Source organism: Loa loa, assembly GCF_000183805.2.
Source record: "Loa loa unplaced genomic scaffold supercont3.123, whole genome shotgun sequence".
Lineage (NCBI taxonomy): Eukaryota > Metazoa > Nematoda > Chromadorea > Rhabditida > Onchocercidae > Loa > Loa loa.
In genome coordinates this window covers 1-15,550 of record NW_018108303.1, presented here as the reverse complement: position 1 = coordinate 15,550, position 15,550 = coordinate 1, and the positions used below count along the sequence as shown (strand labels likewise).

Sequence of the window (15,550 nt, the reverse complement as noted above, 5' to 3'; positions counted from 1 at the left end):
TTGGTTTTCAATTCCATGCTTCAAGTTAGTTTGCTCTCTGTTATTCAGAAAATACGTCTCAGACCCGTTAATAAATATTTTCCTACTTTGTTTCACTCAATTTTTTAAAGTTATCATGATTCTTCACCAACGGTTTTGAATCCCGCTTGATGAAGAATATGCTCGCTATTGGGCATCATGTCACATTTCAGTAAGTAATGCTATGCTTTCCGGAAATCTATTTTTTTTCTGTGTGTCCACTCTGTAATCCGATGGATTTGCAGGGGTGTTTTATTTTATTCTTTTTTATTTTTTTATTTTTTAAAGGGACCATTACGAGCCCATAAATCACTGAATTTATCGCCTTTGATATATCGATAATATTTAATTTTCATGAATATGAAATTTTTCAAAAATGTCCAAATGATGACTAGGAATGCTGATACGATCTGCGATATAAAATAACCTTCATCATCAACGTGATTAAGACCAGTTATGGAAAGGATCAGATGGAGGTTACGATGACCACTTCGGCCTTTCTTTTGGGGGACAGACATGTCGTACAGTACCATTTTTGTGTCTTGCTTTATTTCTTTATTTCATCTTATATATTGGAATCTTTGTAGTTTACGTATTCATATGACTAGCCGCAAACGAAACAGGAATAGATGTGAACTTCTTGACTTCTGCTTTACTGCATATACAAAATATTCCTCTTTTATTACCTCAAAACTCTCCCTACTCTTAAATGTATGAAATCATGTTAATCCATAAATGATATCTTGAAAAGTCAAAGTAGTACAAATTTCAAATGTGAATCCCCAGGTGGCTACTACTCAAAAGTCTATCAGTTTATGAAAATTTGCAAATCGACTGCTCCAAGGACACTGGCCGTTTAGATCGTTGAAATGCATAAGAGTTGCTATTCATATGGTCTCTGATTCGTTCAGATTCGTCGCTGTTGCTATCAAGCTCTGAGAAGGGAAGTAAGGATCTTAAACTTCTTACGTTGAGTCCGCTAATTCTGCATTAAGAGTCAGTTTTCTTCTTTTTTTTTTTTTTTTTTTTTTTTTAATAAAACAGCTTTTGAAGTAATCAGTTCAATTTCTATTTTTTCATATGAACTCGCAGATAGATGTCTTTCAAACATAATCTTACATTTTTTAAGCACATCATTGTTTTTCGACCTTTTTGAATTCTTTTTAAATTATGGTCTATTTACCGCTCTGTCAGTCTCACATTTCCCAGTTATTCTCCAAATTATCAAGTCCTTTGCAAGGCCATTATTTTTATATGAATGTGCACTTGGATTTCATCATAAGATGATAAACTGTTTGCAACAAACATCATACTGCACTGCCTACTGCTTAATGTAAATGAATGAAAGCTTAAAAATAAGGTTTATTTCTTGGATCATTTTCGTTCCTGATATTGCAGCAGGAGACTGATCCTATTTCTTAAAGTTACCACTTGAACTTCTTAGTTTTGCTGATGGCATAAGATCAGTAATGTTGATATATGGGTGGTTATTTAAATTAAATTAGCGGCATCTGTTACTGTAAATAAGTCTTCGCTGATAAAAATCAAAACGTGTGATGGTTGGAAAAGGTAACATCTGATGACTCAACGCCAGAATAATTCTGAAGTTCTGTCCATCTTCTTTCAATATGCTTCAGAAACCAGGGATAGTTGTCTTGGCAATTCATTACTTCATCTTTTCACCTTCTCTATTACTTCTACTTTTGATGAAATGGGTGAAAATCGTTAATGATACCAGTAAATACCACTATCGGTTTCGGTTTAAATCATTCGTTTCGTTGACATTTTTTAAAGTATTTTTAAAATCATTACTTGGCTGTTTGTTTGTACCTATGCTCTCTGTCATAACCGCACTAATTTGAATTACATCGGAAAGATCCTCAAACTCGAAGACTTAATTTTGTTTTGGAAATTTAACGTCCTACCAAGTTATCCTTTCTTGACTTTCATTATCAATTCAGATAAGAGGAAAATTGCGTCCCGAACTTTATGCATATTCTCCATAGTTGGTGAGATAATTATCAGTTATAGCCTTTGTTTGGATGCAAAAGAAGGAGACGATGAGCTAACAGAAATTCAAGTTACAATCAATGGGTGCTAGTGAAGAAAGTCAAAGCAAGTGCAGCCAGAAAACAGTTTTATCGCTATTTTTCTTACTTGAATTGATTGCTTATGTTTTGGGCTGTGTCGCTCTGATAAGCCCAAGCTGGCAGTATGTATATCTTGAAGTAAGTGTCGAAATTCGTTCGAATTTTTTTTTCTAATTTCAGTAACACAGTACAATTTGACTTAAATTTAATTTTATTTCACTAATGTTCCAATTTATGTTATTCTTTTTTCATTATCTTGCTACCTTTTCCTCCCTTTATGCTTATTATTAAATGAATCTGTATTACTAATATTTAAGCTAGATATTGTAGAATGGACGTACAGAGCATCACCATGGATTGTGGCTTGATTGTAAACGCGATTATTCTCATGATTATGGCCGGAGCCGTGAGTATTACGAGACTTTGTATAGGTTCGTGTAGTCCTGTTTACGATAGGAATTAAAAATGGAATTATATATTATCAAGTGCTCATGTGGAGAATAAAGCGTCCTAATTTAACTATTTTAGCACCAATTTTTGCCTTTTTCGAGTTTCAATTCATTTTGATCTGTGTAGAAATTATAGGCTTAATAAACAGCAGTCACCATTTGATCAGTTTTTTCTCACATCATTGTTATGTGTATACAAATTTGATTATTACATTGATACCGAAGATCTCTATGATCATAATCATGACGAAAATCGCCTCCAGGATGATGCCAACCAACATTTACTGTTGGGTTTGTTAAATGTTCTTATTACATTTCGAATTTTCAAAGATGTATCTTTCTTTTTTCTTCTCTGTCATTTATATAAAATAAAGCTTCAGTTTGTTTTAGGTTGGAAGATAGCATCATTGGCTGCTCTTGGATTTGCGGCACTAACAGCAAGTGCAGCATTATTGCTTTCAGTCTGCGCTTTTTGCCATCGTACTCTTATTTGCGCTGCAGCTGTTCTTGTAACTGTTGCTGGTCGGCTTGTACTCTAAAAATTATTTTAAGACTGACTTTTTCAAGCTTTTTTCTTCTGAATTTTAACAGCATTGAGCTATGAGTGAATTCATGCAAGAGTATCATTTGCAATTCCAGTACTAACAAAGTACGATTGATAAAATTCAACTTTGGATGAAAGAAAAACTTCACCTTTGCTCCTATGTAATAACTTATTCTTATAGCCTTGGTGTCTTCTGCGGGCTTATTAATATTTTACATCTGGGCCAACTATCAGGACAACAATATTATTAAAGAAGAAGATGGCATCTATGAGGTTGCTTTAACGAATAATTGGTCATTTTCCAGTAGATAGCTGAATAGGGCAAGAGAATAGCGCAACAGATACGAATTTTTATTGGCCACAGTGTTCAATCGATTATATGGAACAGATCACTATTAGATGAAGAATGATGTTGTTAATGTGCTAGGCCAGTTTGAGACATTGGTAGTCTGTAGTAAACATTTTTGACGCATACTTTAAAAGAACATCTTCAAATAGTATGATTGTATCATAGCAACCAGCTCCTAGTTCAACAGAACTTGATCTTTTTGGACATGTCTGTTAGTGTTTGAATAGCATGATGGTAGTGCTGGTTGTTGGTACTCCAGAAGTGGTGAGTACAACTACAAATAATGGACAACGCCGTTTAGTGATGTAAATTTCTTTCCCCGACAGAATGGATTCTCAATTCAGTCCTGTTGAATTTCTGTTCTGAAAATGGTTGTTTGTTGCTTGAACATTTCTTTGTTGGCTCTGAAGACAAGGAGAAAAGAGACTGTTTGAGGAAATTGGTGTTTATTTCTCTGCGACTATTTAAAGGATATGGAATTCAGAAGTCTGGAATCAGAAAAATCCGCAAACTTTGAGATTTCAACAAAATGCGCTCCTTTACATAATTTGCACTTTAGCTCTCTAATAGCAACTGTGAACATTTCTCGAGAGTTCGAAGTGCCTCTAAAAGAATTCATGGCAGTCAAATTTTTTCACCATTTTTAGCAGTATTTTGGATGGGCACTATATGTGCAAATAGCGGGGACGACGATGCAGTTTCTAGCATCCTTTGTAGGCTGCGCTGTTACCTCAATGGCATTCAAGAAAAGCCGGACTAAACTGGTCAAGATCGAGGTCCTAATTTATGCTCAGTTATTATTTAACCCAGTTTATCTGCATACTATAAGTTGAGAACCGCCTAAATTTCAGGTGGTTGATAGAGACAATTCAACCTTACTTGACCGAACAGTTTCGTTCCCATTCAAGCGTTCGTTTTCAGCGGTTTACAAATTGGATTCAGCTGACCTCCAGAAGTGGGAAAAGGATTACACTAGTATCGTTCAGTCAAATGACATCACTAAACGGGTAATTTTTTGAGTATATTCAATAAATAATCTCCTATTATCTACCACTACTCTACCACTACTTAATGCTATTTTCCAATTCACGAAAGCTTTTTTCTCTGGAACAAAAACAAGATTTGCAATTTCAAGCGCGCAGTATCGGTACCAAATTTCAAGAAGTACCCGAGAAAGAGTCAACACAGTCCACAGGAAAGCAAAATCACGAAACCCACTTCCAATTTATTTGCGAGTATCGACCAATCAAACTTAAACACTACTTCCAGAACATTTTCCTCAACAGCAAAAATACCACAGCCACTTTCACTTCCAGTTCCAAAGGTTACAATTCTTTTAAATTGCAGTGATGACCGTCATTTAGGGCGAGAATGTTTTTTGGTAAAAGCAACGATCTCGCATGTTCTCATGTGGTAAACTTTTGATTTTAGTAATGCAATCCAAGCGGTTATAAAGCCGAAATTAAGTCCTCGAGTTTATGTGCTGCTTCTTCCTCACCAAATATTGCAAGATTTGGCTTTATGAGAGTTTAAGAACTTGCAAGTTCTAAGAAGTAAATTTAATATTCCAATCACTTCCCTATATCATGCGGTCTTCTCAGTTATTATAATTTTGAAAATATCCTGTGATTGCTCAACCTTTTTTTGTGGGGCGTCTATTTTTGATTGCAGTCAATTTTAAAAGCTTCATCAAAACAGCCTTCAACGATATCGAATGCAAATCGACGATTAAACGATGATCCTGATCTGACTTATGAATATTTGCCGGGCGATTCCGTAAGAAAATCAAGAAGTACGGAAACGTTAAATAAGTCATTCACAGCGAACTTTGCTAATACCAATTTATTCGATCAGATCAGGTATGTCGGGAATTTTGTGATACATTTAACATCTTTCTCATATGAAGTATGTTTTTACCAAGAAAAAATTTTTTAGACGAAACCATAATTTCATTCTCAGGGTTTTCATTTACTTCATCAATAGTTATTTATATTTTTTTCTACAGTTGGGTGCGATTGGATGTTGGGATTCACAAAGATTAATTGATGAGATTCCTTTTTGCAGGGATATTCCTGGTCAGTGCACCCATTCAGGAAGTTCAATCAATGTCTATGATAAAGTGTACGAGCACATCCTAAATATGGCTAAACCACACGATCATGAAGATACAAACAGTTCTTATAATAATATTGCAATTTCTGCTATTCATTCTGGTTTGATTTTTGTCGTTTTAAATAAAGTATTCAACTCTTAATTGATTTCTAGAACAATCTTTCGGTCGCTTAATTCAGTTTCCGCACACCATCATAGAGGTACGTCGAGAGGATGGCGATGGCAGTCATTCAGGACGTTTCGTATAATCTGTTCTTTGGTTACAATATTGGTGACATATATTACGATCACATTTGTTTATACAATCTGGCAAATAACGTGCAACCGTACATGTTTAAGATCAAGAACAGACTAGTGATGACGACGTTGGAAGAAGTACGCTTATCAACGATGTGACCTCTTGTTTGAGCGCCACAGTGACTAAGTTCATTTTAGTCTTTCTTTTTTACAGCATTTTGTAAAATACGACGGGAATTTTATCATAATAACCTTAGCAATTTTCCATTTAGATTAGATTTCGCAAATTTTCTTGGAACGATCACTGTACCGATGAATTTATGTGCATCTACTGAGATGCGTCAAAATCTCCCAGTTGCATCAAGTGATGCATTTGTTAGTTTTGAATTTTAAATTCATTGTTTTTTTTTTTAAATATTTCCTTCAGAAACTTCTTCAATCACATGAGTCACTGCACACTTTTTACATCTCAGATGACTCCACGGCGTGGCTTCGACAAAACATTGACGCAGCGGAGCGCAACAACATCTAATTTGCGAGGTTTTCTCGCAGAGCAAAACGCGAATTCTCATTTTCCAAATGGACATCGACTGACTCATGTTCTGGATGGTATTGCTATGGACACATTCGATCTCGGAACATTTACAGGAAAAAAAGGGGAAAGGTATTTGAAGAGCCTAATTGGAGTGTTTTGAAGTTTTAACATGGATGATGAAGTCAGCAGTGAAGTTAAATTGAGAAAAATGGAATTTAAGAATGTGCTGGAAGATTGCTGTAATGAAGTTTCTCTTTTATATATATATATACAAAGACCATCGAATATTGCAGATCTGTTAAGAATTTGGCTTTCCGACCCGAAAAAAACGGAAGCATTGAAACTTCCGAACATACTAATAATTTATCAGAATACAGTTCACTGAATAAATGTGTGCTGAACAAGAGAAAAATATCAGATTCAATAATAAAAACTACTCTACCAGAAAACAATGATATGCAAACGACATGCAATGTTATTTCTTCCCCTTATATGTTAGTTGTGCTACCTTATTTGTTAATTTCTTTAAAATTTTAGTATAATGTACTGCTGTTACCAGAATGTCAACGCATTTAACAGCCTCAAGACCCGCTGCTTTAAATTAGCTGCTACTATTTCCGACCCATCACTTCTATAATATATGTGCATTATCTTCTACTATCTAGTCGAAACTACTTGACGATACTTATAATCATCGACCATCGCTAGGGCAAACAAAGTTTCATATCCTGAAGATTTTACTTTCTCTCATGATTTATTCGATGAAGAGTTCGTTGCTTGATGATGATGTGACACGTTTAGCATTTTTTTGGTTTACTATTCTATCACAATGGATTTATGTGACAAGTGAGTTACTTGAATAGATTGGTTGAATACATTTCTTTTTCCATGCAAACATTTCAAATGCTTTAGTTACTACTGTTTTAGATGTTCGGCAGATGAATTGGATCGTTCCGTAGCCTTATCGGATACGTGTGACAGTAAAGCGGCTGTAAAGAGTAGCGATCAGCAACGCGAAGCACAACTTTGTTTGAATTTGTTCATGAATGACGGAGTAACGCCGTTACTTATAACAAACAATTCTAGTAATGGCTTAGCTGAAGGAAAAAAAGCAGTATCACCACCGTCTAGCGACGTATTGGTGATTGTTGCCATTATCCAGACGGGTAAAATATGCCGAGTAATACATCGAGGTTTTATCACTACTTTTGAACATATACTACTTCTTGAGAACTCTTCAGTTGTTCTGAAAAGCACGTGTACATTTTTCGTTCGGAATTTCTTACCTTGATATGTTACTTTAGTTATGTTTTTATTGTTGATAGCGATAATTATTCCAACGAATATTTTCAATATCCTCTGCTGTTCTATTAATGGTAATATTGTTTCGTTTCACAAGAAATAAATAAATAAAAATAAAATGCGTTTTAGGAATTGATGCTCGTGTTTGCATAACACTTCGTTTGTGAAAATGTAATTCATGGGAAGAGAATTTGATGATCTTAGTGTGAACTTGAAAAGTGGGATAACTTATGACAGTTGGCTAAGAAGTTGACTGAAGCAAGAATTCATTGTTGGCCAGTGGAAAATTACAAGAAACTATGGTACTCAGAATGAATTTCAGGAAATCTTAAGGTGTTTCTTGGTAGGAGCGGAACGGTTGGAAAGAACAAATGACAGCGCATTATTATCTCCATGGCGACACTGATGCCGATAGGAAATTGAGAAAGAGTAGGGTGGGGTGTACCGGAGGAGTGAATGGCTGAGGTGCATATTATCGGAGAGATTGAAAGTGCGTTTGGATTCCCCGAACAACGCCTTTTTTGTCGTTGGGAACTTGGATTTGGTGAGTTGCTGTTGATTTTTTAAGTCGATAGGAAGTTCTTAGACAGTTTAGAATATTTTTACTCGAAGAAGGTGGTGATATTTCTTCATAAAAGTATTTTCTGTTTTTGAGATTTCGATTATTCTTTCGATCCGTGCTATTTTGTCAACTATTTAACCAAGGAGGTCGTGCATAGCTAGAGCACTGCAATGTTTCAAATCATGTTAAGGTGGTGGATGGCGTGTGATACAAGGAGTGAGCAAAGGACAAACTCAGACCGATTTATCTGAATATGGGGATTTCGCATACTTTTCACACCCGTTGGATATACATCTCGTCACTAAAACTATACAAGGTCAGCTTGACTTTACCATAAAATGGAAATTATTCTAAAAATGGTTCATAAAATAATTCCCATTCAAAATAGTTCCAAAACGTCTTTTCATGGTTCTTCAAGATGGCTGACATCTAGAAGTCCAAAAACTCTCCATACTTTAGCTCTTACGTTTTCTACGACTTGTCAAATCTAAGCTATGTTGGTCATTTGCAGTCTTCCCTAGCTTAGAACTGTGTGATGGCTGTAGTCGAAAAATCTCAAAATAAATGACTATGGTAATAAACAAAAATTTATTCAAAATATTGCCTATGTTCAGGATGGCCTTCAGTTAGTTTACAAATTTGGCACTACGATGAATTTGGTCGCCAAGAACTGTATGGTTACGGTTCCATATATTTGCCAGCTTCACCCGGTGAACATCAGGTAACTTCTTTGTTGAAGCCAATCGAAAAGCGATTGTTATTTGTAGTGGTTGGTTAAGCCATTTGCAAATAGCTGCAAATTTCAGTTTTTCATAATCGTTTGACAGTCAATTATTGATTTGGTTAATTTGATTGGTTTTCATTAAGTACAGATGAAATGTTATACGTGGAGGCCGAAAGGTGATCTACGTGAAGAAATGATGCAGTACTTTGTTGGGGGCAGTTTACAGTTGAGCAATGAAACTTCGACACGACTCGATGAACATTCAAGATTGCGTACTGTATCCATGGGTGTCGTTAGACTGCGCATTTCTGTAATAACCAAAAATTTTGATCGTTTCGGAATTCAGTGTTGATGATTTAATCTCTGTTTAACATTGTTTGTGGTCTCGTAAATGTGAACGCCATTTGTAATATATTAGTAAAAGCACTTCGCTAGCAAGAGCATTTTTTCTTGGGGCAGAATCTCTCCATTTAGAACTCATTCATTCTTTGCACATCCTACCTATACCACTTCCTATCAAATATATCAGTCATCCGTTAGCAGTGACTATTCGCTGCCACACACTGACTAACTACTAGCCGAATATCGTTTTCTGATCACAATTTGCTATGCTGTCATGATGATTTCATTGATAGTTTATGTAGTGAACAGTTGTCAATATGATCCGAAAGAGGTACACTCGGATTCTTCGGTTCCCCCGTGTTTTACTCGGCCTGGAATTGATCTGTGTGAATCACCATCCGCATTTCTCCTTTGTTTTCTACCCTATGTTTTTTTTCGTGGTGTTTACCTCAAATTTCTGGCTTAATGATCAGTAGGTTCCTGGCTTATTGTCGAATTACATCAACTAAATGCTGATGTACAAGAAGGAAAATATTTTCCATAAATACCATTTTCTGTTGTTAGGCTTCTCTTAGACCATCAGCTGAGCTGTGCATCGTATGCAGCAACCAGATCTTGTCAGCTATGCTCCAAAAATTAACATTCAATATCAATACTGCTTGAGCATCATAACTCTGTCTAGACAGGATCTTCGAAAGAGGCTTATTGTAAGATGTAACACATAATCATCAAAACCATCAGGATTATTTAACCATCAAACATTGATGTTTCCTGATGATAATGAATCTTTATACATATATGACTGCGTTGCAGAATATTCAAGTTCGTTTCGCTCTATCTGCTAGTTAGATTTTTCATTGCTTATAATCAGAACTACTAAAAAAGTGCATCTAGACTACATCATTGTTTGCTGCAAAAGTCAAAGACTGAGAAAAAAGTTACTGCAATTGGAGAAAGCAAATTTTGAAACAACGAAAAGGAAATGCCTACGACAATGTGGAGTTGTCATGCAATATCAGCGCCACCAAAGAACTTGTTAATCACGTCCAGAATATTTCTTTTTTTTTTTTGTTCACTTTAAATCGAATCACATTTGATCCTTTGTAAATAGAGTCGCAATACTTTTCCAGTAACGAATTCACAAGACCTCGATGCTATAATTTCTTTACCGCATTGATCATGCATGCCTGATCCATGTCAAATGCAGTTATGGTTTCTGGATACGACATAGGATTAACTCAAGATAAACTTCAATTCCATACCATATTTACTTTGAAGACACATTCCAATGATCCTGTTGAAGAAATGAAATCACATTATGTCATTTCTATTCGCTCCTCTCTAAGTACAATTAATACCCTTCAAAATTTTTTTACTCGTATTCTGTGGTTGGAGAATTGATACGAAATACATAAAACGTATACTATGCCATTTGTATAAAATTCATTCCATGTGCTTATCATTGTATTAATCGATATTTTGCTTTGCTTTATTCAAGAATTCATCAGGAAGAGCTGGTTTTCTTTTTCTTAATCCATCTTTGTTTTCTTCACTCCCCAATCACATAACATGCATATGTCAGGACTGAAGGAAATTGTGTGAGATAGGAAATTCGAATCCTTGGAAATGTGGGATACAATATAGGGAACGAATTTCAGTTATCTTTCGTTACTGAAACTTTGGAAAACTAAACTTTGCGTTAACTAATCCTTTCATATTTGGAAACTGTAGATTTTTTAATGGTAGCTTCTTTCTGTAGCAGTCAAGAATTTGTGACAAAATCAGGAAATTCTGCACAAAAATCGTTCTAACCGTATTCCACAGAAGCATCAGAAGCTTCTTTTGTAATCTTACGGGCGTTTTTCCGATAAATATTAAATTACTTTACAAATCACGCTGTTCCCACCTACCACTGTTTATGTATAGGTTAATCACAACCCAACCCGACCTGAACCGACTCAGTCCTACTTATAAGTGACCTAACTGCTGATTGACAAATCAAGTGGAATACATTTGGGAACTAGAGGAGCGCGTCACGGAATGAGTACGAAAATGGAAATTTGTAGGAGACAGCGTGTAATAACTTCTACTAGACCATGCCTTTCAGAGCATTTGGAAACGACAAAGGGTGACTCAGCAACTGAAGTGGACAAACTGACGGGCAGAATGGCCGATGCGTTGAGACCCCTAACGTCTTCCGTTTCTTGAATGCCGTGCTGGTACGAGTTGCGAATGGTGTTGTGAGAATGGGACGGGCGCAAGCCGGGGTGGTGATTTGCGGGGATTTTTTTAAATGGTTGCGGTTCGTGTGCACCATTCTCATGGTAAATTGAACAAGAAAAAAGAGCGACACCATCTTTAAGAATATGAGTGTCGCTTTCGTTCAACTCCTATATGTTGTATTCGTTTGGTCTTTATTCCTTTATTCCTCTGACGAATTTCACTTCTGGATTGAAGGAATAAGAGTACTTTCAAGTCCTTAATGAATTGATAGAAATAGGATTGAAGTAGTGAAATTAGTGGAAATTGGTCCAAGATGGAAGTTAGTAACGTTCATAATTCTGCGAAAATTCGTTCATAATTTTTGTTCATAATTCGTTCATAATTTTGTTCGCTTTTATTGTAAAGAATTTGTTGAAATTTCAGATAATTTTTAAGTAGCATAAATCTTCGTGTATAGAATGATAATAAGGAGTTATTGGTTGTTGCTGATAATTTTATCTTTACCAGCTGTATTAACGAATGTCATTTGGTTGAATATGGATAATCACGATGGTATCATCAAAAGTGCTCAGGTTAGAAATCTGCAACTTTTTTAGAATTTTTGCAAATTCTTAACAGAGCTAGTAGTATCGCAGACTAAAGGACAGGAATCATTTTAAGAAGATGCAGGAACTAATCATCGAGCAAGAAAAAATGGTTAATGTGCGGAACAAATAATCCCGTTTGGGAATGTGATTTTGTCACTAAAAAACAGTTTTCACGTCTAATTTCCGATTCCTGTACTTTAGATATATTACTAAATTAGATATATTACTAAATACAGTAGAAAGAATAATACGCGTTTCATTTGTACACCTTATTCTGGCTATCTAACATAAATTCGGAAATGAAGATATATTTAACCCATAAAGAGTGCGGCTATCATAGCTTACATGCTGTTACTTTTGACCAACTCCGAGAGTATCCAGTTTAACATTGCTGTACTTTTTTTTTTTTTATTTGATCTTCACTGTGTTTTTCCTTTCCCAGTGAGTGAGTACCAGAAATTTATCGCTTAGAATTGTCATTGAACTGCATCAAAATTTTGTTACCTCGTACCTTCATTCTTACAGGGATATTTCATTTAAAATTAATATAATGTCTGTGAATAGTATATCTATTAGAGTATAAAAGATTTGATCCATGGAATAAAATTATGGAAAAGTAAATGAAAAGACATGAGTAACTTGGACTTACTTTAGCAGATTGCTTAACTAATACGGTCATCGTTGATAATTAATATATTATGAGATCGTTTTAGGTTGTGTTTGTTGCGTTTTGTGCTGATTGGTGCCCGTTTAGTCGTCGACTTAAACCAGTTTTTGAGGAAGCTGCTGCAATATTTGCACAAGAAAACCCTGCGGCAAGTGTAATTTGGGCCTTTGTGGACAGCGTCGAGCAAGTAAAGTTTTGCTTAGTAAAGTTAGCTGATGTGTTCCTTTATATCGATGAAAAGATCTGTAAGTAGTAGAATTGCTCAATTTCTTTGTTAAGTTCAAGCTGTTTGCAGGCAAAAATTGCTGTCAAGTACTCTGTCAGTAAATACCCAACGATGAAAGTTTTTATTAATGGAGAATTAGTGAACAAAGAATACAGGTATTTTCATCACATTGATACTGCTTGCATGTTTACAGCAGGAGTTCTTCGTAACTTTTTAAATTCGGTATAAAAAATTCATTTTCCTTAATTGCCAGATCTACGCGCTCAGTTGAAGCACTCACAGCGTTTGTTAAGCAACAACTCTCATCCAGTATACAAAATTTTGCTGGGGAAAAAGACCTGGAGCAGCAGATGGACAAATCCAAAAGAAATGTGATTGCTTACTTTGCAGACAAAAGTAGCGATGAATATCGAAGTTTCCAGGTTTCGTTTTTTATCAGCTACAGATTATTTATTATATCAGTTTTTAAACAATTTTTATGAATTCAATTTTGGGATTTATAGAAAATTGCTACTATTTTACGCGAAGATTGTGCATTTTGGGTTGGCACTGGCGAAGAATTGAAAGGTGTGAGTGGGAGCATGATGCATTTCCGAGATCCAGATACTGAAGATGAGCAGAAGGTTGATAATATCGAAGTTTCATTTCAGTGAGGTTATAATAATCGTTTCCGGCACTATTTGATGCTAAACAGCAGAGATTTTGAATTATTGGGAAGAGTTGAATTTATAAAGTTACTTTGAATATACTGTGAATTCAGAAGTTCTAAGAACATTATGCATTCTATGCACTGAAAATTTATTGCAGTTTACGGGTAATTTAACGGATTACAACTATGTAAAGCAATGGCTTACAGACAAGTGTATACCACTGGTACGGGAAGTCACATTTGAAAATGTTGAAGAGCTAACGGAAGAAGGACTACCATTCTTACTTTTCTTCAGAAATTTTGGAGACAAAGAAGGCGACAAAAAGTTCACTGAATTGGTAAATTGTATCTCATGATACTTTTCTTTGGTAAGTAGAGAGATTTCGGATTCTTATAATATTGCAACGTTGATTAAGCTTGGTTTATGATCTAAATCCATCGCTTCTTTTGAGCCAGCTCTTCCTTGGATATATTTAAAGTTAAAGTTGCTCATTAAACATTTCACGTTTGCAGGTAATGCGTGAACTTTATGACCAGAAAAATACAATCAATGCTTTACTGGCAGATGGTCATAAATTTGCACATCCGTTAAAACATTTAGGTAAAACTGAAGATGATTTGCCGGTTTTAGCTATTGATTCGTTTCAACATATGTTTTTGTTTGACAATATGAATGAATTATACGTTCCTGGAAAGCTTCGACAGGTATGTTTCATTTGTATACGTTAGAATTGCAGGATATTTTAGATGCTACTCCGGTAGAGTAACGTTTTTCACGAGATTGCAGTTGTTGTCTCGTAGTCACTGAGATTGTAGTTCTTGTCTTGCAATCACAAATTATTTTCAATCTTGCGATTTCTCCATTTTTTTGCGTTTTTCGTGTGTCCAACATGGATTTTTTACTTTCTTCAGAACTGATGTATTGTACTTGGAACTACATTAGAAGCGTCTGTTTCAGTTTGTACTCGACCTGCATTCTGGAAAATTGCACAAAGAGTTTCATGAAAAAATGGAAAAGGGAATGATAGATTTGCAGAATCATTTGAAAAAACTTGAAACATTCGCTGAAAATGCAAAACCACCGGTTGTGGCGTCACTGGCAACACCTCCTCCTTCTGTTTTCAAGGAATTGAAACCTTCGGAAAATCGCTATTCTTTATTAAGGAAAACCGAATTGTAGTTCGCATATTTTAAAACTGCCACAGCTACCTTTAAAATGCAAAGGAAGTGATGATTCCATGGCAGCTGTTGCCATCTTTTGTCACTTGTCATCCGCTATTCGATTCAAAATTTCAGGGTGTTTTTAAAGTGCCTTTTAAAATAGTTTAATTGTCCGATTGGTTCAAATATTTTATTGCACATCACTGTGTTTTATGATTAGTTATATATTTAGCTCTCGTTGCTTCCACGAAAATCTCACTTGTTTGTTAAAGGAACCTTTCCTAAGTTTTTATCTTTCTGGTTCTTAATGTTGAAATAACGGAAAATAATTAGGTGATTTATTCACGAATCGTTTTTGTGGATGTTGGATTTCTGCTTTCTCCTTCATGCTACTGTCTCTCTGTACCAGTTTCTTAATTAGTTGAAATATTGTATGCCAAGATGAACACTATTATTGCTATATTCGTCGTTTGCATGGCCCACCAAATATTTTAAACCGAAATTTTGACTTTTTACTACTCACATCCTTTTCTAGTATCTAAGATTAGCCGAAGCATTTTCTTAACGCATACGGTCCCTAGCAGGATTATCCTCTCTTGTTTCTGCTTTTGTTTATCGCGATCTTTTCACGTGTTTCTTCAAATTCTTTGATATTGGATTAGGTGTTTCTGCCCTAACTTATTATTATAATTATAATTATTATTATAATCATTATTATTATTATTATTATTATTATTATTATTATTATTATTATTATTATTATTATTATTATT

General features: G+C 35.1%; 3 protein-coding genes across 3 annotated transcripts; all 3 read left to right on the top strand.

Annotated features, from left to right (window-relative positions):
- Nucleotides 1-2,041: 2,041 nt before the first annotated feature.
- Nucleotides 2,042-7,625, top strand: LOAG_03644 (hypothetical protein; the record flags this gene model as incomplete). The annotated part of the gene is made up of 15 exons (XM_020446382.1): nucleotides 2,042-2,246; nucleotides 2,439-2,539; nucleotides 2,694-2,848; nucleotides 2,948-3,079; nucleotides 3,283-3,374; nucleotides 4,098-4,226; nucleotides 4,302-4,457; nucleotides 4,586-4,774; nucleotides 5,122-5,309; nucleotides 5,515-5,663; nucleotides 5,902-5,986; nucleotides 6,072-6,174; nucleotides 6,273-6,463; nucleotides 6,628-6,828; nucleotides 7,262-7,625. The coding sequence occupies exons 1-15, from the start codon at nucleotides 2,109-2,111 to the stop codon at nucleotides 7,623-7,625; spliced, it is 2,373 nt and encodes a 790-aa protein (XP_020303269.1). The 5' UTR covers nucleotides 2,042-2,108.
- A 327-nt stretch (nucleotides 7,626-7,952) lies between these two features.
- LOAG_03643 (hypothetical protein) lies at nucleotides 7,953-9,487 on the top strand. Its single transcript, XM_003139180.2, has 4 exons — nucleotides 7,953-8,180; nucleotides 8,389-8,514; nucleotides 8,813-8,919; nucleotides 9,071-9,487. Exons 1-4 carry the CDS (start codon nucleotides 8,093-8,095, stop codon nucleotides 9,272-9,274), a joined length of 525 nt encoding a protein of 174 aa, XP_003139228.1. The 5' UTR covers nucleotides 7,953-8,092; the 3' UTR covers nucleotides 9,275-9,487.
- Nucleotides 9,488-11,913: 2,426 nt separating this feature from the next.
- On the top strand, nucleotides 11,914-14,796 carry LOAG_03642 (thioredoxin family protein; the record flags this gene model as incomplete). The annotated part of the gene is made up of 8 exons (XM_003139179.2): nucleotides 11,914-12,059; nucleotides 12,788-12,928; nucleotides 13,037-13,122; nucleotides 13,221-13,389; nucleotides 13,471-13,590; nucleotides 13,775-13,954; nucleotides 14,130-14,321; nucleotides 14,575-14,796. The coding sequence occupies exons 1-8, from the start codon at nucleotides 11,946-11,948 to the stop codon at nucleotides 14,794-14,796; spliced, it is 1,224 nt and encodes a 407-aa protein (XP_003139227.2). The 5' UTR covers nucleotides 11,914-11,945.
- Nucleotides 14,797-15,550: the final 754 nt, after the last annotated feature.

Bases quoted from the DNA above. Each gene is read 5' to 3' on its own strand.
- LOAG_03643 (XM_003139180.2), top strand. From the start codon at position 8,093: ATGGCTGAGGTGCATATTATCGGAGAGATTGAAAGTGCGTTTGGATTC. The intron at 8,181-8,388 runs GTGAGTTGCTGT...AATCATGTTAAG, and splicing joins TCGTTGGGAACTTGGATTTG to GTGGTGGATGGCGTGTGATA. The intron at 8,515-8,812 runs GTCAGCTTGACT...GCCTATGTTCAG, and splicing joins CGTCACTAAAACTATACAAG to GATGGCCTTCAGTTAGTTTA.